The sequence below is a fragment of the Tinamus guttatus genome, unplaced genomic scaffold (genome assembly GCF_059628265.1).
Source record: "Tinamus guttatus ecotype Peru unplaced genomic scaffold, ASM5962826v1 Tinamus_guttatus_pri_ptg000008l, whole genome shotgun sequence".
NCBI lineage: Eukaryota > Metazoa > Chordata > Aves > Tinamiformes > Tinamidae > Tinamus > Tinamus guttatus.
Window position 1 is genome coordinate 1,468,562 of NW_028288542.1, and position 26,948 is coordinate 1,495,509.

A 26,948-nucleotide genomic window follows, 5' to 3' on the forward strand; every position below is an offset into this window, starting at 1 on the left:
CTTATTCTTATCTATTATTATATAAGATAAAAACAAATTAATCTAGGATTTAGTGAAAGCAGTTGTACTGCACCAAGATTAACACACGGAAGAGTAAAAGTACAAGGACTCAATCTAGTATTTAATGGCTACATACAAAGTTTCAAGTTTATTAATATCTTTGTATCAATATAGAAGACAACAATTTCTCTTGAAAATGAGACAGGATTAAGCCAGAAGTGGAAAATCCAGTTATTTCCACAGAAATATGCCTCTGATTATAGTATATGTTAATATTTAAGAGACTGATATCTTAGGTTTGTTGTTTATCTAGTGTATTTAAATATCACAGAATCACAGCATGCTTAGGGTTGGAAGGGACCTCTAGAGGTCATCTAGTCCAACCCCCCTGCACACGCAGGGTCACCTAGAGCACGTGGCACAGGACTGCGTCCAAGTGGGTTTTGAAGATCTCCAGAGAAGGAGACTCCACAACCTCTCTGGGCAGCCTGTTCCAGCGCTCTGTCACCCTCACTGTTAAGAAATTTTTCCTTAAGTTCCTGTAGAACTTTTGGTGCTTCAGTTTCCAGCCATTTCCTCTAGTCCTATCAGTGGCCACCACTGAAAAGAGACCAGCACCATCCTCCTCACTCCCTCCCTTGAGGTATTTATATACACTGATTAGATCCCCTCTCAGCCTTCTCTTCTCCAGGCTGAACAGGTCCAGCTCCCTCAGCCTCTCCTCATAGGGCAGATGTTCCAAGTCCCTGATCATCCTTGTGGCCCTGCGCTGGACTCTCTCCAGCAGCTCCACATCCCTCTTATACTGTGGAGCCCAGAACTGGACACAATACTCCAGATGCGGCCTCACCAGGGCTGAGTAGAGGGGCAGGATCACCTCCCTCGACCTGCTGGAGACGCTCTTCTTAATGCATGGTCAACTGCCTCATGGTCAACTTGTCGTCCACCATGACGCCCAGGTCTTTCTCCGCAGAGCTGCTCTCCACAAGGTCGGTCCCCAGCCTGTACTGGTGTCTGGGGTTATTCCTCCCCAGGTGCAGGACCTTGCACTTGGCCTTGTTGAATTTCATGAGGTTTTTCACTGCCCAGTTGTCCAGTCTGTCCAGGTCCCTCTGGATGGCAGCGGAGCCCTCTGGGGCATCAGATAGTCCTCCCAGTTTGGTATCATCAGCAAACCTGCTGAGGGAGCACTCTGTGCCTTCATCCAGGTCATTGATGAATAAATTGAACAGGACTGGACCAAGGACTGACCCCTGGGGGACACCGCTAGCAACAGGCCTCCAACTAGACTCTGCACCGCTGATCACCACCCTGATCACCACTAGATTTAGAGATCATCTAGTCCAAACCCCCTGCACACGCACAGACACGTGAAGGGTCACCTAACGAAGAAAAATTATTCTTTTCTATATTAAATCTCCTGTCTGGGAAAACTGTCCAAGAAGCTTTTGATTATTTAGAATTAAATGTATTAATTTTATAAGGCTAACTGAGAGAAGCATCAAGGAGGTGCAGTTTAGTTTTGGGGCTTTTGCTCCCTCTCATTTTGCTACAAGGATAAACTGGCTTTAATATATCCCAACTAAACCCAACTAGAACTTACTCCTTCCAACACCTCCCATTTGCAAATTCCCAGTGACCTAAAATAATCTTTTTTTTTTTTTTTTTTAAAGACTAGGAAACACTGGATATAATCTTGCAGAGTTGCTATAGTGGTGCTTCTTCATCATCACCATGGGTAGGCTTCGTGAACGAAGCTATGGAAGTGGTGCTTTAGTAGGAGATTATTTGACATTGGAAGGGCAATCTTGACCCAGCTGTAGATAAGAGGCAGCCTTTACTGTTCTCACCTACTTAGCTGCCTACATAGTAGGCTGAAAACTTCCAGCTCCAGTAAGATTATATAGCTTCACTGGGAACGAAGTTATATGCTGCTGGAGACTTAATTAGGGGCAGTGGCACCACTAATTTGGGAAACAAGCATGAGAATTTGATCAGAAAGGGTGAGCGCCAAGCCAAAATTTGTGAGGTGCTGCAAGCACCCAGACCTCCCCGCGATTGCTCCCCACTCAAGGTTACCCCTAGATTCAAAAATATTTCTCACCGGCCTCATATAGACCATATTGGAGTGCAAGTTATAGCACCTATGTTCAACATGTACGCTGTAAAATGTTACAAGTAAGCAAAAACGAGCAGTTTTAAAACATTTTTCTGCTTTACTGAAGAGGTTTAAAATTCATTATCATTCTCCTCGCAAGACGGCACACCTGGCAGAGGGAAAAGTGTGTGCGAGGGAAACTGCTGGGCACAAACTCAGCAAAAGACGTGAGAAAGGAGATAAATGACAAGTTGAGAGGCAGCTAAGCTGGACATATTAATTTAGCTCGTATAATAACACTGTCACAGTTACACCAAGGCCAAAAGAAGGAATAAAAAGATAAATCTAAAACAAAGGATGAGCCCCCTCGTAAGAAAAACAATACACGTCACAAGGGCAGTGTTTTCCTTTTCACACTGACAATACTTTTTCATAGATGCATTCAGCATTAATTGCATTTTTATTTGGCGTATCTGCTTGCATAATTGTGAGGAAATAAGAACGAGGTCAAGCCAAATTCTCAGTGCTGAGTGCCTCTGACTTGATGATTGCGTCCTGCCCTCCCAGGCAGGGAAGGCTGCCAGGACACGCTACTGCATTTCAAGGAAAGCTACAACTTCCAGCCCTCATTCATTATCAGTGTGCTTGGTTCGCTGCCAGCCTTACCCGTCACAGTGTAAATACACAGCAATTATTTTTTACCTATCAAAATATCAATGTAAACATGGCCTATTAATTTCACTAACTCTGAGCACTGCTACCTGATTAAAATATAGAAGTTACAGGATTTTAATTAAAAACTGAAAGTTGACGCATTTTTTTCCTTATACTTGCTTTATTTTAACTACCGAACCTGAGTATCTGGTGAAATTAGAATGCTTTCTGGTAATTCTTTTTTGCACTAAAAAGTTAGTTCAATTCATTCTGCAGCCTTTCTCCTACTTCAAAATTTGTTCTTTGAATCATGCATTTGCTGAATAAAGTTTAATTGTGTATCAGAAACTCAGAGTGTTCCCTCATGGATGAACATTTACTTGAAAATGAAATTAACTTAAAATTGCGCTCTCAGTAGTAATATCGACCACAGGGATTCGCTGCTGGTTTTGCTGGTTTATTAAAGTGGTTTTCTACGGACCATTCTTCTGGACAGTGAAGATATAAAATCAGCATGTTTTATTATGCTAATCTAGCAGGATTAATAAAATTTGTAATCTTCATGCATGTTTCAGAAGGCTCAGAACTCTTGACTATGTAAAGAAAAACACTGACCCACAGGTTTCAAAATCTAAACATCAAAGCAAAAAAAAGGAAAAAAAAGGAAAAAAAAGGAAAAAAAAGGTCAGTGGTTGCACAACCTTTAGCTATAATTCTGGAGCTCCAGCCCAAGGCAAAGCTCTTTCAAAGCGTAAATGTCCATATGCACAGAATAATGTATCCCTACAAAGATTAAGTATATGGAATTTGTACAGGTGAATCTTAATAAGTAAGATTCAAGGTGCTCATGGACATCCTTAAATATTTCATTAAGAAGTCAAACCAGAACTGAATACACCTTCCAGTATATTAACCTTTCCCCCTACTTAGACTCTGATTAGCTGACTTCAGCTAAAATAAATGGTGACTAAGGACAATCACACTGGTATCAGGACCACAAATATAATTTGAACTAACACAATTTAGACACTCCACGTCTGCCTTCTTGTCTGAACTAGCAATATAACACTGATGTTTGACACAGAGAGTTTAAGAGAAAACAGGTTGGCAGCAGCTGTCATGCAGTACGGGACCTCACTTTGGATGGGAAACGAAGTGAGGGAAAGATGGAGCTGAAGAAACTCGGCCTAGGATCAACGTGCAGGTTTTTAAACCAACTGTAACTTAACTGTGGAAGAAACAAACCACAAGAAATGGATAGCTGTGCCTACCTCGGGGGTTCAAAATCACTCCCATTTTTGCTTGTTTTTCTAAAACATATGCTATAGTTCAAATAGGGAATAATTCAAAAAGTCAAAAGCATTTCTGTTATACAGCAGGTCACACTGGGTGATCAGAGAAGCACCTGCTGGCCTTGTACGAAGCCGACTATGAGAATTCTATGCACATCTCTGAGAGACAAAAAAATAGTTGCTTGTTCAAATTCAGCTGCAAGGTTTGCCACGTATCATGAGATAGCCATAAGCGTTCTAGCTATAACAAGTCTTCAGTATAACTTTTTGACATTCCTGCATTTTACGTGGTTGGTTCAGGCTCTAGGCTTTTGTTTATATTAATATTTATGACAAAAAAGAATACCTGGCAGAATGTTTGTCACGGATATCTGGGTTAAGGAAAAGAATGAATCATCTGAAAAGGCCAAATAAAATTCCCTACTCCAAAACTCTCTCATTGGTATCATCCACCTTATCCTTCAGGACTTCTAGTTTGCACTGGGCAAATATGGCTGCATAAACTGTCCAAGGGCAGCTATCTCTTCCAAGGATTCAGATCTACTCATAAGACCTGAGGGTCTTAGACAACCTTCTGCTACGAGAAGCAGAGATGTTAAATTTGAGCATTCTGGAATCCCCAAATGCACACCTTTAGAAGTGAATTTTTATTGATGAAGAAAAAATAAATGGCTAACGAAACTAAAGCTGTTCAGCATAGACTGCAAGCAAGCCTGGGAAAACAGGCTTCGCTCTAGCAGCGCTTCAGTAGGACTTGCAAAATACTCGTAAAAAAGCACTAGCATGTAAGAAGCAGCCACGTAGTAACAGCTTAACTTAAACGTGTCTGCACTGAAGGTGTCTGCTGGCATGGTTATACCCATCAGAGCACAGGCTCGCGATCACGCCAGCAAGCCAGGCACCGGCGCTGGCAGCAGCCACACTGCAAACAGAGCTGCACTGCTAAGGATTTCAGCCATTTCTAGATACTGCACTGCAGACATTTCTGCAGCATTTTCATCGCTTGTGATTTTGTTAGTCTTAAATTAGAGATCCCAAATGAGTTTAGGTGACTACATTTCTGAAGTAAGGATATCAAGTCATGGGAAACAGCTCCAAGAATGAAAGAAACTCCAAGTCAAAGGCAAAAAACAAGGAGAGGTCAGAGCAGCTTGGAAAGCTAGAAAGCTGTGAGAGGCACAATGCAAAATATATTCTAGCAGCACATGAAGATACACTGCAAACTCATCAATACTCCAGTGTCCACAAGTAATGGTAGAGTCAAAAAATTCTTACAGATGCAAATTTCACGTCTTCAGCAGGCACATACATGTTTCATAGGCAGCAGCCTGTATTTTGCCATTATTAGGAAGGAAGATTATGATAGTGTGGTAATAAAAGTATGCAGCACTTCAAATTAATTTGTAAAGAACTAAGATCTATCCTAACACTTTCAATGGTAGTTTGCAAATATGCATTTCAATGTTGCTATATTTAGAAAGTTGTTTTGCTGTTTTCAATCATTTATTGTTTGTGGAAGAAAATTATTAAGGATTAATAACAAAAGAAAAGCATATACTGCTACAGATTTTTTCTAACTCCTGGAAATAAGGGCTTCTTACTGTATCGGTATTTATTAATTGAGAAATTCTTCAGTTATGAAAACCAATTTAGGATTTGGGAAACCACATAGATTATGGTGCCTAAGAGGAGGTGTGGGGTTTAAGTATGGTATGGCAGTCTCTAAAATGAAGTCAAGAGAGTTATAAAGAAAAATTATAGTGGCATTAAATATAATAGGGTTTCCTGGATCATGTTGTAATTATTGAAAGGAAGCATAGTGCTGTGAAAGCAGAAGGAGGTGAAAGTAAACAAGACTTAAGATTCAATATGGAGTGCATTTTCTAATAAATGCTGTTATAAGGGGTCTGAACAAGTTGTTTCTTTTTTTCTTGTATTCTGTTTAAATGATCTCATAGTGTTTACAGTTTTCTTACCATTATTTGTGCTTTTATATGTATTTTAGGGGTCAAGATGTTGGCCAAGACAGCTTGGCCAACAGGATGAGATCAAGCGTTCCAGCTAAGAAGTGCTCTGATGTATTCCAAGAGGAACCCCTACCATGACTAAGGAGCACGCTGATCACGTCCCACCTCTATTTCCGCAGCTTCTCATCTCTCATTTCATAACTGAATCAGCATAGGGAAAAAAAAAAATCTCTGCCTGTTTGCCTATTATACTGTCTACTTCCCTGCTAGACTGAGTAAAAAATAAATAAATAAAATCTAGCAAACAGTGGGTACCAAGAATCTGAAAATATTTTGAAGAAAGCCTCTCCTACACATGCTAAGTATAGAAAGTTCAAAGAGGATGCAAGTGAGAGGTGAGAACAGGGCATTTTAGGAAAAACAGCTAGCTGCTGCTCCTCAAGTCTGTGTCTTTCCTCAGGATAGAGTAGTTATCTCCAAACTCATCACCACTTAGCTCATCCCTGCACATTTTTTGTGGGGCTGGAGTAGGTGGATGCAATGCTATATATTCATCTGCAAATCACATCTGCTATAAGGAAGCACCTATAAAATGCCTTTGTAGTGACCAATCACCTAATGTGCAGGAACAGGCTAAGACTGCTTTCTTAAGTCATGTTTATAACCCCCTGGGCAAGAACATACAGTGGATCATGCTATGCCAAAGAAAGGGCTCTAGACCACTTGGGTTCTTGAAGCCCAAGGCCTGTGCAGGCTGCAGAGCAGTGCGCAGGCACTATCGGTACGGATGGTGCTGCGGGGCTTGGCACTGCAAGGGTATGGGAAAGGGCACAGGCATAACCGACCTCTCTTCAGCAACTGAAAAACCACTGAGTCCAATATTGCAGCGTTATCACTGGTCCTACTTCCCCAAGATGGAGTGCTACCATGTCCGTAAGCTCTCTTACAGGGAAGGAGACTCAGCGAAGACCATAGGGCTGATGATACGATCCTAGAAGGGGGCTGCATAACCGATTGAGCGGTGCAGGGAAGGAACCCCGCCAGGAGCGCTGCATCTCTCCCTTTCCAACAAGCCGTTGGCAGCTTTCCCCGAGCCCCTGCGTGGGCCGGGAGCACGAGCTCCCCGGGGCCCGCCGCCACACAGGGCGCTCTGCTCCTGCCATGGCGCGATGCGCCGGCCGGCCGCCGCGGTACCCGAGGGCTGCGCTGAGGGCGCCACAGCAGAGCCGTCGGAGGCAGCCGCGCCCTTCGGGGCGACGGCACTGCTGAAAGGGCGTGAGCGGTTGCTGCAGCAGTTGACCGTTGCTGCAGCAGTTGACCGTTGCTGCAGCAGTTGACCGTTGGCCAAAACCTGGCCCTGGACGCCCTCTGGTCACTAACATAGATGTGGTCTTAAGAGCTAGGGGAGGAATTTTAATTTCTCTCTAGCTGTCTACAAACCCAATTAGTTATTTGTATCTCAAAGGTCTTAGTGTTTTAGACAGGTCTCTGTAACAACATGCATGTCACGCGTCTCTTCTAGAATTCTGAGAATTTCTGTGAATTATCAGTCTACTATGTGAGCAGCAGTCATGCTAGTTTCTGGGAAAAAAAATAAATCCTACAGAGATGCCTCACAGTTCTCTGAATGTTGTCTAAAGAATTAAAACAAAGGCAGAACAAATTCTACATACTGATATGCTGTCTGGGAACAGCAGAACAGAAGAGTCTGTTGAATATACACACAGTACAGTAATTTAAAAACATATAGGTGAATATCTGATCACTTCAACAGTACTTCAAGAGAGCACGTATGCAAGTCCTTGATCAAATTTAAAGTAGCATGTTAGCCTGGGACTGAAATATGGATTTACAGCTAAGTATAAATTCAATGTTGTCATAAATGTGCTGCTTTCCTGAGTTGTATTTACCCTTTTTTTTTTGGTCTGTGTGTTTTGTCATGATAAACTGTCTCAAAACTCTTGTCATGTTTATTCTGAACCTTAAAAAAATTGATGATCCCATTTGCCTTCGGTTATACTGAATACAGCTTCTTTCCTGTAACAGATTCAAGAGAATTTCTCCCTGAAGAAGATGTCAATATGGGTAAAACACAACTCAACAAGACTGCAAGATGTCAAGCCTACCTAGCTACAACGCAGTGCAGTAATACAGACAAAAAACAGATAAAAATCAGTATGCTACATTTTAGTTACAAACAGCTAGCTTTTTGACACAATACAATTCATGAGTATTTAAATCTCAGCTATTTAAACTCTATCTATGAAATACATATGGTAAGGGTTTTTTGCAGAGGGAAACCTAATCTGACTCCCTTTGGACCTCTTCATTCTCATTCTTTCCTTTCCATACACATGTGCTTTCATCTACCCCATTAGGAATATAGGTACTTTCTTTTTTTTGCTATTCTTTCGAAAGTTTCTCCAAAAATTTCCTGTGATATTACGATCAGAAGATCAAAACAGTTCAGTAATTCACATCTTTCACAAGCAATAAGGAAAGCAATAATCTTACAATTCACAGCAAATTAGCCAGGCTTTTAATTCATATAAGCTTTAAAGATGACATTTTTCTACGAATAAAAGAAACAGAATGGAAAAGAAAATCAGAAAAAAATAGGAAGAATTATGTTTTTAAAATTGTGTTAAAAACTGGAAATAAGCATAGATAATTTTCTTTGAAAGCAAAATTCCATCATTCATTCACTGTATATACAGGCATTTGCAGAGAGCTATACTAATTTTATCTTTTAAAAAGAGAATAAATGCCATTGCTGAACTCATTCTGTCAATTACAGGACTGAAGCAGGACTTGAGAGCCACTGTTTTACATAATATGATTGTATGACATAAAAAGTGTCTAGGCATTAAAACATCTCGAGAAGAGAAACTGACCTAAAGTAAATTTAATAGAAACTTTCAGCCAAAGCAGACATCTCCTGAAACAGCTATTATTCCATTTAATACAAGGCAAGAAAAGTTTTAAATAACTTGAGGTTTTTCTTTTTCACTGTGAATAGCATCATCATGATCAAAACAAAGCTTAATGTCTTCTATTTAATCTCTACCTACGTGACCACGATGCAGTGGTATATTAAAGATTCTCCTAGTTTATTTGAGGATAATCTCACACGTATACATACGCCACATAGCCAAAAATCTAAGTTCATCCCTAGCTGGCTACCTAATTCTAATCACTGCTTTTCATCTGTAACCCCACTAACATGCACACATGCATTTTTATACGTTGATGCAAATCAAGGATCTTTGCTTATACTGGACAATCAAGCTGATGAATCCGTAATATTACCTGCACAGTTAGATATCCTGCTTTGCAATATGGCTCAACCATATGCATGACTCAACCAAAGTTGTGTAGTTAGCAGAACTGTAAGGCTAGCACAGCAACTGATTATTTGACCATTGAAAATACCAATTTATGTTTTAAAATGGCTGAATTTACCTTAATATCAAAAGCGCCTGGTTGACCCACTTGATTGTAAAGTTCCAGCTGGTTCTTGACAGGTGTTACCCACAGTATCAGCTGATTTATTTGATGTTCAAGTTGGATGAAATCCTTCAGCAGAAACTCTATTTCTTTTTGCTTTTCTGGAAGATCTTTGGACACCTGAAAAAAATACCACAAGTTAGTTTTGTGAGGGAAAAAAATGCAACATAAAGCAATTTAAAACCACATCTATAACACATCCATAAAACGTTAAGAAAACAGAAATGAATTTTAGGTGCTAACAGAAAAAAGGGGTAAAAAGAGTGTAGAAATACTAATGAAATTATGATGATAAATTACTTGCAAGTCTATCGCATTCTCCCTTTTCTCAAAAATACTGTTAACAGACTTGCCATTTTTTGGTTATGCTGCTATTTTACTGGTTGTACACAAAAGTTTGTTTTCTCCGTATGTGAAGTTGCTTTAATATTCAAGCTCAAATATAAATATAAAAATATGAAATTGATCACTTAAGTGATATCTAACCTCTCTTGACCTCTTGAATATGGAAACTCATAAGCATGTGTTTTCTTACAAGGTGTTTAGACTTGCAAGTTGAGTCCAAATATAGATGCGCAGATGCATACAGAAAGGAAAAATAATGAAGAAATATATCTTCAATACTGATCGGTGCGTTTGGTTCTCTCATTTGCATTCCAAGTACTCAGATTTTAAGCAAACACATTCTTCTGTGCCAAGAGTATTAGAAATTAAGACTCAGTGAGTGGCACAGTACAAGTCCAACAGCACTGAAGCATTTAGAGTAAACATAGAGGCAGGTTGGAAATAAATAAGCAAGCCCAAATCTCCATGTCCTCACTAGATTATTTTTTACAGCTAGAGAAGTGAAATGTCTCTAAACTACACTATGGGTAATACTACAAACTTATGTCGAGGGGGAAAAACATATCTACTTAAAAACAAAAAACGCAACAGCAAATACAAGGGTCAGGCAGATATAGGAAAATATGCCAATTAATCATTATGGTCAGCCTTCAAGATCAGTCAGCCTTTTCTACTAAGAAAAGATAGTTTCTCTATGCTCATTTTTCCCAAGCACACATTTATACTGAAACACCTCTTTAAAAGTACCGTAACACCAGGAGGTTTCTGCTAAACACAGTAAAATGTAAATTCCCCACAGAGTTAAACTGTATTAATGGAAGTATTGCTAACATACTGCCTGGCTACAAAAGTACTGATGTTTACTCACTTCTAATCCCTAATGACACTATTTAGGGAAGACGATAAATCTAAATCCACTGGAGACCTGAAAGCAATGAACATTAAAAAAAAAACAGCAGAGGGAAAGGGAAGTAAACAGCCATCTCTGTCGTAAATACTGATTTGTTGGTACTAACATAGCCCAACTATATACATATATATTATAAAATATATTAGAGAGTATAAGCATACTTAAATGCTATTTGCAATTCATGATCTTGATTGGCCATATATTAAATAATTTTCATTGCTCGCTATAGCCATACCATAATATCTTATCTAATAAAAATGGACTAGTAAGTCAAATCACTTTTTCCATCTTCTTAATCTTGTTAAGTAAAATAAAAACTCCACTTTTCCAAAATGGCCTCTGATGCGAAAGAAAGCAATTAAAAATGCATTCATATCCCTTATGTGTAAATCTCTGTGCAGACCTTGGCCTAATTTCACAGAAGATTAGTTTCATCTTTCTTACAACTTTTGAATGTTAATGTCTAATGTTTAGTAGCTTTAATATTAACATAAACAAGTTCCACAGAAACGCAGTTGAAAGTAAAGAGGTAACCCTAGGAAAAAATAATAAAATTCCTAGCTGACCTCTGAAGGGCTGAAATTTATATTAATCTAGTGGCAAATTAACATTCATCAAGTATATTACTTCTATCAGAAGACAGACATAAATTTGGAGGTTTTTTTTAAAGAAGAAAAAATGTAACTAATTATATATTCAGATATCTTCAAACCACAAAAGCAGAAGATGAAAGATTAGTTTCTTATGACTGACTGCACTTCAAACTTATTTAAAAAAGAAAAAAAAAATCACACAAGTATTCTCAGATTCTGTAACTGAAAGGGTGCTGGGATTTATCGTAGGAAGGCTGATGCCCTCTCCTAAGGCTGAGGACCAAAGCAGAAACTAGCCCTAAGATGACACCTGCAGAAAATAAAAACAGGGCAAATGCACAGCTGTTTTCCCTCAAAGAGACCCAGCTCTGATGCTAAAGTGACTAACATACTGGCAAGAAACACATCATACAAGAGAAAAAAAAAGAAGAAGAATTCTAATTGGAATAGCTTTCTAAAACCCAGCTTTTCCTATCCACATGGACAAATATTTTCAGTATTGCTTTATTTAGCAACAGATCCGCATGGAAAATATACCTTGGTTTGCAACTAAAGGAAAAAGTAAAACTGAAAATGGGAACGACAACAAAAGTAAGGTTTATTCCTTCAAAAATTCAACATAAAAAAAGACTACATAATTTCAGTGATATGTGTCAAAAAGTAATTCTTAAAGCATGTGATGCATCCAGAATTTTGTACTTTAGTTCAAGTGTTAATTAAGTTGGACTAATTGGTAGCTTAGTACCTGAATAATAGAAAAGATTTTATCTCTATTTTGGGAAACAGCAGAAGATCTTTATTTTCCAATCTGACACGGGTCTTCATAATACTTATTCTAATCTTAAAATGTCAGACCTTTTCTCAGTTATTTAGTTCTGCGTTGTATGTTTTTATTTTTTATTAAAATCCTCTAAAAATACAAACAAAACAACGGCAGAAAAATGGTAAGACAACTTCAGAAACACACAAAAAAAAAACCCACAAAAAATCCTGCAAAACTGGAGTAATTGCCCAATTCAAAGTCTACATATTTTCATTATTTCTCCTCATAAATTCTAAATATTTCCAGGGATGGTTTATGTTCCCTCAGAATTTGATGCCTTGGATGATCTTCCTTCATTAGAAGCCTAAGTGCTTGTTTATTGGGTTCTCTTAACCTCATTCCAGTCTAATCACTTTCCTCAGTGTGGCATCACCTCAACCACTTTAACTGCTCCAGTCTTCCCCTGCTGTTTCCTCTTTTATCTTTAGACACATAGTTTTCACTCTACACGTATAGGTGCACGCATATGCTATAGAATGAATTAGAGCTCAGCAAGTGGAAAATGATACCCGTTCATACAATAATAGAGTAAGTATAAAGGGCAGGAAGAAATTCCATGAGTACATGATCTGATGTTTCACATCATGTCCTTGGTCTCTGTGCTTTTAAATTCCTTATGAACATAGAGAAAGGAGAGTTCAGCATCAATTAAAATAACTGTGAGTTATTTTAATTAAGGTCCATTCCTATAAGCCAGAAACACAGTCAAAATCAAAATGTTGAAATCAACTATGTAGAGACAGAAAATTACATTTTAGCAGTGGTGGATTGTTTTACAAAGGTCAGATAGGTTATTGCAAGTGAATGAACTGGATAAATTACATGATTAAGAAGCCACCATAATTATCAGTAGCTGCCGGCTGATAAAAGCAAGCCAAGGCACTGAAATGACTCACATACATAATACTTCAAGTGACCGATGCCTGATTCTGAATACTTTCCCTCTCTTTCACAAGTCAATGTCAAGGTCATTTCCTATTTAGCTGAAATAACGAAAGAGAAGATAATGCAGTTACTTCAGAGCTACTTGGCATATAGATGGGGACATGCATCTCTCCAACATACCCTTTGTAAGAAAACAAACATAGCAGATTTTCTAATAAGAGTGGGAAAAAAAATCGACAGCAGTGGAAATGTTTCCTATCCAACTTTTTCTTTTTCTTTTTTTTTTTTTTTTAATATTAGATAAAATGTTTGCGGTCTCTTGCTAGCTCTCTCATGGTCTCTCAACAACAAGCAGCAGTTAGAAGTGGATCTTACTTTGATAAATCTGATATTGGATTAAATCTGGCTTTCTAGAAATACAAAATATAACAAGATGAAATGAATATAAACAGAAGTATATTGTGGGGTGCCTGTGAAAGGTGTTATGATGTTTTTTTCTTGCACTCCTTCCTTAGCAGAGTCCCTCTGACCATATGAACTATCACATAAGAATGGGCTCCTACTGCACGATAACTGGTAAGGTCAGGATTTAGAAAAAATAACCACTGTCTGCATACAAACTATTTACCTTGCTGAATGTAAAACAAACAGCAGCTTCTGGTTTACTATCCCTTTTTTGCTAAAATGAAAATGGTCAGAAAAAAAAAAGGTTAGTGATTATACTGCATACAGCCCGCAGCATGACAAAATTTAAATCAGGTTTCTATACTGTCCAAGCTAGGATCTGGATAAAAAAATAAATATCTAAAGCCATAACAACTATTCAATGCATTCCAGACTTAAGAATGACTCACAAGTGACACTTCCATAAAACCAGCAAGACGATTACATAAAATAGCAGTTCTTACATAGTCACTGCTCAGAAACTTTTAACTGTTTAAAATCACCTTCTGTACAGCATGCACTAAAGAATTATTTAAAATGGAAGGGGGAGAAGGTAATTTTTTGCATCATTTCTTCATGAAAAACAATCAACGTAAGAAAGAGTTTCATGTAAGTTCAGTTTAGGATGCCATTTAGTTAATTAACTGAGCCATTTTCATTAACAAACTTAATATTGACTTTAAAACAAAATCTACTTAATTCCTTTTAAATGATGAATATTTATGAGTCATAGTAACTTTAACAAAGTTGGAGTTAAGACTACGTTACTAGAGGAAGATGAAAGCAGGGAGCTAAAAATATATAGAGAAGATTACTACTTGCAGTGTAGCTAGTGTTTTCATGTTTCCTTACAAGCCTCCCAGGACCTGTCTATTGGATGCTGTTTATTTTTTTTTCTCCACATGCTTAATTGTATATTTTTAATATTCCCATGCTTTATTTTTATTAAAGAGTTCTGTTTTCATTGATGCAAAAAAAAAAAAAACAAAACATTTCTCCAGTTCAATGCACCGAACATAAGTTTCTTCTTCATTTCACTGCCACTTGTTTTTCAAAAAGCAACTCTATGCTACATCCCAATGATTTGTTAGCTCTTTTTTTTCGCACAATCAATATAGTAGTATCTACCACAATATTATGAATACCGATAAAATTTGCTTCCCAAGGAAAGCCAAGGAGAGGAGACAGGGGCAGGTGGCAGCGGAGCTCAGCACAAGGTACAACACACTGAGGAGGTGGAGGGACACCCAAGGCTCTTGGAGAGCCACAACATGAGCTTACAGCCTATCATAAGCCCTGCTTGATGTGGTTTAGGCCACTCTCTTATGAAGCCAACCACGCAACACAATCCTACCTCGCCCTTAGTTCTTCCCGTAGGACAGATTTCTTGTAGCCCCCTGCTTTGTTTCATCACCCTTTCTGAGACCACCTCTTCCTCCTTCTGAGGAGATCATGCGTTATCTGCCCGCTTTACTCACAAGGCTGTGCCCAGGGCTGAAAGCTTGAATTGGTTCACGGATGTGGCTTCCATCAGTGCTAGCTAAACAGATAGACACCTTTTTCTACACTATTGCAAACATCTGAAAGAAGCTTCCCAGAAGCTTTCACAGAACTGCTGTGCAGTTTCTGAAAAGTGCCAAAACGTGCGAGAAGCAGCACGGAGCCAGAAGGCATCGCGATGGAACAACCCGCAAGCATTTTTATGCAAGTGTAGCACCTTAAAATGTAAGCTACAGAATTTGTGTTCTTATTGGTTTTGTTCTCAGAGCTATCTATTGGAAAAAAAAAAAAAAAAAGGCATTTCGTTTGGAAAGCGCAGATGGACATAATCAAATCATGATTTGTGGTATCAGTATGAGAAAGGTAGGTTCTCGCTAAAGGCTACAGAGAGCAGGTAAGTTAGTTAATGCATAAACTACAACAATGCCACATAAACAGGGATTTTCTTGCACATTTTGAACAATGTAGATAAATTAAAGGGGATTGAATGTAGTTTGTGTCTATATATTTACAGCATATCTTAACAACAAAGAATTCATTCTATTAAAAGTTATAGAAAGACAAAAATATTTTGGCATTCCAATACTACTGGCTGATCCTGAGTATCAAGTACTCACATAAAGGACAGACAGCAAGTAACAATAGGTTTGCTTTGACTGTCTTTAAATGATGTCCTGTTCTAGGACTTCGAAGGAAGAGGTGACAACTTTCCATTTGTAAGAACCATGAAGTTAATAAAAGTCGAGAACGTGGCAGTTACCTTAGGTAAGGGATCTCAATGCACAATTAACATGTGAATTCTTCTGTGGCAAGGATGATGATCAACTTTTGAAAAACGTTTCTTTTAAACTCTGAGCAAAGTGGCCAACAAAGGCGAGGCAAAAGGAAGGCGAAAGGCAAGATGAAGCTTTGCTTTAAGGCTATTACAGAACATTCTGTTTGTGGAATATATATTTTTTTTTCTTAAGGTACAAAAGTAAGAGAAAACATGAAACCATGAATAGAGACTTACAATCCTTATCCTGTAAATATCAAATTGTAAAACACTGAGTTCAGCTCCCCATGGTCTTGACAGAACACCTGACGTACAATGACAGGACCTGTCTTGAAGATGAAGTATTAAAAACACCAGACCTATTAATCATACTGGAAAACAAATTTTCCAGTATCATATATGACCTCCAACTTGTTGTGTGACTTGTTCAGCAAAACAATCAAAGAAAAACTTTTAAAATGCTAGAAAAGACACACATTTATCTTTTTTTTTACATACCTATAACAAATTGTAATGTATAGCTAAAACTAAAATAGTTTATAAACTCCTTATACTTCTAACAGACATTAAATATAATAATAATATTAACAATGCATTAAGAGAGTGCATTAGATTATAATCTAACAATACAATAATATTTATTCAAAACCATATAGCAGTTACTATACACTTGAGGAAGCTATTCCAACATTTTCACCAAAGTTTTCTTTTCATCTTTTAATAAAATGAATAAAATGTCTTAGGATTTCTCTTTCAGAAAACATTTAGAAATTGATATTTAAATTCTGTATCTAGAGTCTCATTCAGGAGAGACTTCTATGAAATAACCAAATGACTTATTTTTCAGAAGTAGACATCTACTTAATATTAATTACCCAAGATAATGTAGGCATTTTTAGTAAGATGTTGTTATGAAAGCAGAAATTGGTTCACTCGCAGTTTATACTAGAAAAAAAACGGCTAATAGGGCTGTTACGTATTTTCTTATCTAGAATTACAAGATTTGTACAAGGTGGTCTGTTTTTACTACCCTTAATTACAACATCACAAACATCACAGCTGACGTTCATAAGCACTTCGTAGATTTACACTTAAGGAAGTGAATCCATTTTCCCTCATAGTGTTGCCTTTATAGGCAGTAAGTTGGAGTCAAATCCACCTTCTGAGGCACAGGGAGAGCTAACACAGGCCATAAGGAACAACCAGGGTAATGGAGGGTGTTTGGGGGTAACTGGGGGAATAAAATGCAAAGGAAGGAGTAGAACTAACGGATAACCAGAAGGTATTGTTGTGATATTAGGTGGAAGAAACTCTATTAGGAAGTCTGCATGATTTTCCTGTAAGCAGTTCCTTCCTATAGATTTTTCTGATGTTGATGAGCAGCATGGCCTGAAATCCACAAATAACAACATGGGAATTTCCAACTTATTTATTGTTGGCTTTTTCTAAATTTATTATGTTTGCTGTAATTTTTCATTAAGCTTAAAGTCCACTTTGAAAACAAAACTCAGGCCAAACAAATAAAGCTAGAATACAATATCTACACAGAACAAAGAATCTGTTCTAAATACACTCAAAAAAAAATGTCTCAAGGGAAAAGAACAGCAAACAATCAGTCATGTGCCACAAAAGACCTTGATATTGTATAATTATTACCCAATTCCTCAAAACACATTTTGAGTATCTTTTTTCTTTGACAGGATTTCAGAATGACTGTCTTCCAAGTGACAATAAACAGTATTCTGTAGTAGGAGAATATTTATTAATATTTAAGTAGATAAAAGAAATTGATGACGTCATTAATAAAAAGAAAGCTCTCGTATATCTTTGTGTAGCATCCATGAAAAAATGAACACCATCACCAGTAACCACTTTTATAATCTTCAAAAGTTGTAATATAATCAGGTAATTCATTTTTAACAACATTCCTATGAGATAGGGAGTTTCACATGGGAAAAACAAAATGACTTTCCTGGCATTTCCACTCTGTGCAAAGTGACAAGACTAAAATGGACTCTGTAAAGTATCACACTCAGCGATACCATCCGTCAGGGAATTACAGAACTGAAACTCATTTCTTTATGATTCTGTGCTACTGCATCTGTTTATTCAAATTTCCTTATTGCGCAAAGAAAAAAAAAAAGGGTTTTTTTTGTTTAATTTTTACTTTTGTGATCAAAAGTGAAAAACATTTATATTTTATTTTGTATGTTAATAGATTTAAAAACAGACCAGTGTAATACTCTATGCAAAGCACATGCCTGTAGGGGAGCAGAGAAGGGGGCTGCTGATGTTCCAATTACGCAAGCTATGTCCTGCTTTGACTACCAAAGATCAAAAGAGGGACTACTTAGGTTTGGGGGACGAAGGCCCCTCCGGCAGAGGTTTCCTGGCTCCGTGGAAGCTGCTCCCGCAGGCACGCCCTGCCTGCCCGGCTGCGACAGGCCCAGCGGCCCCTGTGGCGGCCACGGCCCGGAGCCAGAGAGAGCCCCACGTCAGGCCCTGACCAGGGGCAACAGGAGGCTCCGCGTCACGGCGGGCTTCACCTCCGAGTCATCTCCTGAGAGGTCACCTCTCCCCATGGAGCATCAAGAGACCCCAGGGAGACCGGGCTTCTAAATGCCACCTGGAGAGAAACCTCTAAAGAACACAACATAAATACTCACGACAGCTTCCAAGGACCATTTTCATTATCCCCTAATCATTCCTCAGGGACAACCAAGACACGGCAGCCCCTGGAAGCAGCATTCCTTACGATGTCTTTTGTATACCCCTGGACTTGACACTTTGCCCAGGCTAACTCTAACAGAGACAGTTAAGCCTGTTATATACATACTACTGAACCATAGTATATTTCTGAATGCCAAAATGTTGTATTATAAAACTAAAGAAGGTTATATACTAAATATGACTAAAGTTAAATCAAGTTGCTTCCATTTTTACAGATAATGCTTATTCCAATAAGCCAGAGTATTTTCTCAATAAGCTCTTTGTTTCTGCTAGAACAAAGTGATGAAGACCCTTTACTATCCACCACACTGTCCATGAGACTCATTAGTTTGAACACAGGCTATCTTACCTATTCAGTAGGGATGCAGAGTATCTTGTTTATGTTTAAAATATCTGAACGGGATTTTATTCAGCCAGACAGGATGCCTACTCTATTCTTATTTCTTTTCTTTCTGCCCTTTATATCACGAGACAAATCTCCAACTTTCACTAAAGCATGTGAATTCCTAATACCCTTATACAGGGAATAGCACTTCATTTTGCATGACGTGAAACTGTACTTCTAAACAGTAAACTTCCCCCTCTACACCCTGAAACAGGACGATGCTTATGCTTAAAGTTTACAGTGATCTAATGATGTCTGTATATAGATACATATATCATATATATATATATATATATACAAATGAACAGCCATTGATAGATTCTTCTTCCATAAAATTGTCCAAACGCTGTCTGAGCTCGTGTGTACTTATGGCATACTATCCTTTCTTCATTTATAGGGTCTTCTCCAGGCATCTGATTTTAAGCACTGTCAGATGGTTAAACAACATGTCAGAAGATATATGGAACTTTTGTTATGTTCTCAGGTAACCTGAAATAAATAGGGTACTCTCAAATTTTAAATCTCTTGGATGTAATACGAACACCGTTCATCTCCTTGACCTTGCTATTATGCAAGAGGACTTGTAAGGAAAACCGCCTAAAATCTAAAAAATGCTGTAGAAATAGATTCTAAATTATTGACTTTATCTATAGTCTTCTTCAAGGTGCTCTTCCTAATCTGCCTTGATCTGAAAGAAAGCAGGATTTGCTCTTAATATATTCTATACATAAAGGAACCTGCAATATTGTATGAACACTAAACTATATGGCATACAGGTAAGCAACACAAGTGATGCTTTAGTCTAAACTTGATCCACTACAAATAGATAGTAAATAACCAAATCTTTCAGTGTAAGTTAAACAAACCGATTGTCTACTGTAAATGTCTATATTTATCTTTGATTGTAGGCATTCATGGAGCTATCATAATCCCCCTTTCAACTTACTTGAACTGAACAATAGAAAGAAAAAAGAATAGATGTCACCTTCATTACATTTTAGGACAATCTCCATTTCTTTCTGATGGCAATCATTAGGATGAGTTACATAAAGCGGAACCAAAACTAACATCTGCAGTTGTTGAAATGACTAAAAATTGCCTGTGATGACTGAATAGACTGTAGTTAGTGCCCCAATTCCTACTGTGGTCGGTCTATCTCCCATCACTAGTAATTCAGGGTTTTCAAAATATGCCAGAACCTCAATAGCTTTCAATCAATACAGTCATTATACCTTGAGTATTCATGGACTGAAAACTATGAAAGACAGAGAAGACTTTTTGTTTGCACGGTGGAAATAGCTTGGGCATTCTTATGCATTTGGAAATGCTTTAAGTCCATACCTTCTTTATGTTATTTTTACTTCTACAATCTGAACAAAAAATCTTATTTATAAAAAATCTTTTTATAAAAAAGTAACATGCTATTACCAATACTTCTCAGGACTCTAAAAATGATTCCTATGCTCTTAAAAGAAAAACAAACAAAAAACTCAACTTTTCAACTTTTACTTACCAATGACACTGTTAGCAATAATGCACAAACAACATTTTCCGGCTCTCAACTTGCAAAAGTATGAAATATAGATCTTACTAACTGAATGCAAGGTTGTGCCATCCTTTTTTTTTTGAAATATGATAATACATGGTAATTTTTTTTAATAATGTGCAATGCAAAAAAAAATTGAAGATTTCAGGCTGCATTTAAAAGATACAGTATAAACCCAATATATGTTAGATGCAAGGCTGCTTAGAGTTGTTACTTATCACCCTTGTCTTTAAAAATAAAGACAAGAATTTTAAGATGGATACCAAACTACTAATATATGATACAACTTAAGTAGCTAAATAAAACTGCGTATCATATTACTCCCATCAACTTTATTATTGGAAAATAATAACCTGGTTTCAGCATAATGGGAATCTGGATTCAATACCATGACGCAAATAATAAACTAGATTTTCTATTTAATCTTCCATACCATATATGAAACAAATTGCATTTTGTAGTACACAAATATTTCCTACTTCTCCAGCCTCAGAAAATTGCAAGGTAAGAAGAAGAAAAGCACTTGGTTCTTTTCAGAGTGGCTTCCTTAATTCTCCCCTACTCACTATATTTTCAAATTCTTTACAGGTGTAAGGAAGCGAGTGCTTTTCCAGTTTGAATAAGAAGCTGGTAAAAGAGACACAGCCAATCTTTTTGATTCCCATGCACTGAACAGGAAGATCTTTGAGGTCTTACACTATCCTGTGTTTTGGAGCAACAGTTCTTCTATCATAACATCATCAAATTATGGGCTTAGGAACTAAAGTGTTTTTTTTTTTTTTTTTGCTTTCCTATCAGAAAATTAAAGGTTAAGTGGGAAATGAAATTCAAGATTTCTAAGGATGACAGTTGCAGAGCATAAGGTTCTGCTCCCAGTAAACTGGAAGCACATCCCAGAGTGTATCTGAGGAACAGAAGCTCTTAAATATCTTTGCAGTGATGGGGCAACCTTTTTTTCCCAGGACGACCAACTATAATGAGTACAGAGGTCACCAAAAAAAAAAAAAGGAAGACAAAAATATCAAAGGCAAAGACTGATATAATACCAGTCTGGTTTGTCCAGCATGAGTAACTCATGAATAACTTCACAGTTCAGGTATTTAGTAAGGTTATAGTTTAACCAAACCATCTTGTTGGTATTTTTCTTTAGAAGAACCAATCCATCATTGATTAGCAGCCAAATTAAAGTTTAGATGCATCACTCATGCACCACACATGATCGTATCCTCAGTAAAATATCTTATTACATCTCTGCTTATGGTCTACATACCCATTGCACCTTCTAGGCAGAAAATAATAATCAACGCCAAATGATGAAAGTTCAACTTAAGCTTCAATATCTCCAGGAAGATAAACAATTCCACACATTACCCAACAGCACTGCAAAGCTAAAGGTATGCAAATTCTAATAGAATTTTGTCCTTAAATATATATGTATTTTTAAAAAGGGGGCCAATCAGCTTAATTTTACCTGTAGTATGGGATGACATTTCCATTTTCATCCCCTCTATGCTAAACCTGGCTAATGCTGGGAAACAATCTTTTGCTGCCACTAAATTTGCCCTTTTAAAACCTAACTATTGGTAGCTGCTAGCAGTGCACCAGCATAAAGGCACAAAGCCTGCACATGCTTGTTTTCCCACTTATCTACACACCAGCATCACAGCATCCTCAGAGGTTCTGCCATTGTCACGTTTTCCCAATCAACCAGAAAGAGGCACAACTACATTTTGGTACATCTGAGGCCATTTTTCACTACTGCTGATGCAAATAGGTGGACTATGGCTAATTAACAATCTATGACAGCCTGGCATAGACAATTAAGCCCACCGTATGTAGCTGGCTGCATAAAAATAATCTGGGACACTTTTACTACCTGAAAGCAAATTCAGGAAAAAAAACAACTCTTTTTTGCCCCCAAAATGCTGAATATGCTACTGTAATTCCAAACTGAAAGTAGAGAAATCGAGTAATGCCATTCATTTTCCAGCCTCCTCTCCCTCCTATCTTTTAAATAAAATTAAATAATAATAATAATAATTAGTTTCAACTAAGTAAAAATCAAACTATGTTTCATTATTGTGCTTTCACTGGAAATTTGATGCCACAACGCTCACAGGTATTCTGTGAGTAATTACTACTCGAGGTAAGCTACAATACATGAACTAACCTTGTTATGACTTTGTCTTTCTGTACTTTCTAGCCCCATCTGTTTTTCTCTCCACTTGGTCAACCAAGCTAGGAAGACCTATACTTTTCCTGGTGGTACAGAAAATGTTCACAAATTACTGCCGTGTCACTCCACTCAATGTTTTTTTTTTTTGTTCATATAGCACAACAAATTGATTTGCTGTGGCAGTAAACAGTGAAACAGGCTCTTCGGTGTTGAGTAATTAGTTCTAATACCGGCAGACAAATTAAAAGGCAGCAAAACAAAATGTCTCCATCAGGCACTTATAATAACCTTCATAATACATACAGGAGATGTTGTGAAGACTAAGGTGGATAAATGAGGAGAATGCTCATTTTGGCACCCAGCTTACTTTCAGATAATCTAGCTCATCCCTCTTGGCTGACACCAGACCAAGAATAATATTAAAGAGTAATAAACTCCTTCCAGCAAACCTCTGATTCCATGGCTCACTGATCCCAGGCCTAATCTATCAATCCATTTACTGCACAGTAAAAGCTAAGAAACCCATTACAGATCTGTTATATGCCCCGGCAGGTGGTATATGACAAGAACTGAATTCATCACAAACTCCAGTGCCTAGTACCCCGTTCCGATGCTTTGAAGCACTAGGTGGCTAGTTTCCTTGGCTATGGGAGTAGAAGATATGTTGAGCTGCAAAAATAAACAAAACAGACCTGATGTGAAGGCATAAAGATAGTCACAAAACACTTTGTTCTCTGTAGTATTGAGACTTTCCGCAAAGAAAGGGTTATTTTCATTTTGGCCAGAAATACTGGCTTTGGAGGAGGAATAATAAGTAAAATCAAACTGAAATTTTTAAGTCACGCTTTCAAAAGTGGCCTTCAATCTTCATTTTCAGCTTAAACTACGTCTGTGTTAGCTGCATACTGGAATCACTCTTCAATAACGGCGTCTAAAGAAATGTTGTTTTAAAATTATTACTATCCAAAGAAAAACACTTCTTCTATCTATTCTCAAGGTCATTGGTGTGTGATACAAACACCCAAAAGCAAAGACAATGCTGAAGCAAAAGCAAAAAGCTTCTTTTATGTGACTGCAATTCCTTTTCTAGGCTTGTTTCCATTGCTGTAGGGCAACAGTTTCTGCGACTATAAAGAAGGTCTGAACGGGACATATTTCAAATACACCACCTTAAAGGTTGGGACCCAGCTGTTGTTCCTCCTTTCACTGTCTGGCAGATCAAGACAAAACACAATTTTTTCATAACCTTAAAATACACATAGCTACATCTTTAACCGGTGTAAACTGTCACAGCTTCTCTCAGGAAAACAGAGTTACTCCACTGGATACCAGATAAGGACCCACCTGAACAATTTTTATGCACTTTTTGTATTTTGAAAATAATATCACCCTGGAAGATGATCGGAAACTGTAGGCTGTTACATGTTTGTTCTCCAGCACAGGTGCCAGAAAACAAAAGCAGTAGCTAGAAACAAAGGATCAAAGCATAAAATATATGTATGTATACACTCTCAGAAAGCAATGGAGGGACAGAAAAGCCTCAGGGAAATGCCTGGGCCATGACACAAGCTCACTGCCCTTTGAGGAACACAGAAATTCTCCCTCTGTCAAAGCAAATGGCTACACAGCCATCCTGGGTGACCTACAGGACATCACCTGGTGTCACGCACAGAGGCGAGAGCTGCGGGGAGCGGAGAGGTGCTCAGGTCTTCCAGACGTGTAACCGCAGGAGGACAAAGTATGTCCTGCCGTCAGGCCTGCTGCCTCTCTTTCTGTGAGTTTTAATTTTGCTCAAGGTCTTAGAGTTTCTGAGGAGGAAGCGGCACAATTAATTTCTTATGCAAAGCAGGAAGCTTATTTTATCTGACACCAGAAAAGCAAGGAAAACAGAGCCTTCCCATAGAGGTGGTGAGTGTCATGTAAAAGAAAAAAAAGAAATCCTTCCAGTTTGCAAAAAAGGGCAGAAAAGATGAAAAAAAATGAAGAGGAAAAAAATCTGTTTAGTGTTTTGATACACTTTGGGACTACTGAAACCCACAAAGAGTCTCTAACTTATTTGTTTGCTTTTTAGTCTGGTCTTTCAAGATCATCCAAGAAAAACAGAACACCTTCGGAGAAATATTAGAAAGTATCTCTAAACATGTATGCATGGGAGTCCACTCCATTCATTTCATTAAAAAGTATGCTATAATATTCCGAGTTCCACTGGGCCACTGAGATATTTCAGTTTTATATATCTCAGTAGGTGGATAACAATCTAAAATGTTTCTTTTAACACTAAATGGAAGCTTTCAAGTGATGAAACTGAAGCCTAATGTCTTGCCAAAATAATTACTTCAATCTGTTTCACATCTGGAGACAGTGATCTAACAAACAGCAGTTTTATTCTCCCATATATTTCAAAAGAACCTAACTGCTTTCAGTAGCATTCGGAGTTGAGCTGACTGTGACAAGAGGTAGCCTGGATTATTTTTGTATTATCAGGCAGAAAATGGGAAAAAAAAATCACAAAAGTTCATATTCAGAAACAAAATTCTTTCTGTGAAAATGCATTTGTGCCATTTTACTGAAACTAAAAACTATTAATCTGTTTTTAGTATTATTGCTGAGATGTTCAAAGTAGTGCCTAAATGTAGGCACATATATCATGTATATACTTCTGCTAGTAAACAGCAGTAGTTTGATCCTGAAATGTTCCAAGTTCTTTTATGCACATTGATTTCAGAAAGGCCATTTTTAAAGAGACAGATACTTCTGTTTAAGCACCTAAATAATGATTTATATACCCTAAGTTTGTGAATATAATCGATATTTATTATCCATTTTTGATAACATCCTGAACCTTGCCCGACTGTTTCTGTTAAGGAGAAAAAGACTGACGAGTATTTCACATGAAAGAAATACCTATTTGTTTACCAGAAGTGCAGCTGAAATAACACAGCAGGAAAAAAAAAAAAAAAGGAAGATGCATTTGATGCATTTGTATTCTTGGCGGCTTCTAAGTTCCTTACAAGATTTATTTCCTCACCTTCTTCCCCAGAGTTAAATACAACTAATTCCTCTTTTTTTTTTTTTCCACCATTGAATCCTGATGACTTTAACAAATTGATACATCAGATTGATTTTCCATTTCACATCAGTCTCTAGGAAAATCCTTCAACCCTTTGGAGATTTTACACCTATCTTTTCTGAACAAGCTAATTCATATTCCGGGCAGTGGCCCTATGGACAGAGATTTCTGAAACTTCAGTCACACATGGGGTCTGCACAAGGGAGTCCTTAAATTATGTCACTCTTAACCAGATTATAGTCACTAGTTTTCAACATAAAAATGTGCTACTCTAGCAGTAAATTATGGCAAAATCACGCTTTCTTCTCTCCACAGGTATAGGGAACCCACAAGGGAAAAATTAGTGGGACCTTGCTACACAGGAAACAGAACTCAAAGATCTCATCTGCAAGAAGCACATTGTAATGGGAGACAGTGGTTTGCAGGATCCACCTTAATCCCCCCTATCTGGGAGGAAGAACGAAGTGGAGCAACACTGGTTCTAGACATGTAATCAGCCTGTCGCTAGTGCCTCTTGCAGACTTGAGTCACACAAGCTACGTTTTGAGGATGTACCTTCAAAACAGCTGGGCTACAAAAACGATGCTCTGCACTCCACTAATGAGCAGCAGACCTGCATTTTCAGGAATAAATCTGGATGCAACATCATCACTTCAGGCACTCCTAGTCTTGGGGTGCTGTCACCATTTCTCACAGCTCTATACTAAAAACCTTTTTCCTCCTCGGGTTCATTATGAATGCAAATGTCCCTGCATGTTCATCCAGAAAAAACACATACTAGAAAATACAGAATGAAAGTAGTTGTTACAGATTAAAATTTTATAACACATTGATATCTAACCTTTAGCCAGCGATGATTAGCCTCCTTCAGTCTAGTCTCAAGACTACGTTTCTTGTCTGGATTCAACGATGCACTTCCAAGTGCTATTCCTCCCGTTTCATTTAAGCGCCTCAGTATTCCCCTGTGAGGTGGCAGCTCTTCAACTTTTAACTGGAACAGACAAATACAACAGTTAACATGAACTGCAGTAGAAAATTCAACTCTCTTATCTTCACCTTTATCGATTTGTTTATCAGCTGAAGGAATAAACCAAATTGAAGACAAAATAGCCACAGCTTTCTTAATGTACATGGCTAAAAGCCAATAAACGGAGACTGCATTAGCAGACCAAGCCTCAAGAGTCCTAGGCAGCTCAAATAGTTTCTTAGGACAAAAATATGGATTACAGTCACATGAAAAATTCCAAC

At 37.8% G+C, this 26,948-nt stretch overlaps 1 protein-coding gene across 7 annotated transcripts in view; it reads right to left on the reverse strand.

The window, feature by feature from the left end:
- Positions 1-26,948, reverse strand: part of DMD (dystrophin) — a 1,078,552-nt gene that overhangs the window by 360,142 nt on the left and 691,462 nt on the right. For all 7 annotated transcript variants that reach the window (XM_088521823.1, XM_088521851.1, XM_088521829.1 and 4 more), the window contains 2 exons: positions 26,542-26,691; positions 9,474-9,638 (listed from right to left, as the gene is read on the reverse strand). In XM_088521823.1, the coding sequence (XP_088377949.1) occupies positions 9,474-9,638; positions 26,542-26,691 (315 nt within the window). The remainder of the gene's footprint in view (positions 1-9,473; positions 9,639-26,541; positions 26,692-26,948) is intronic.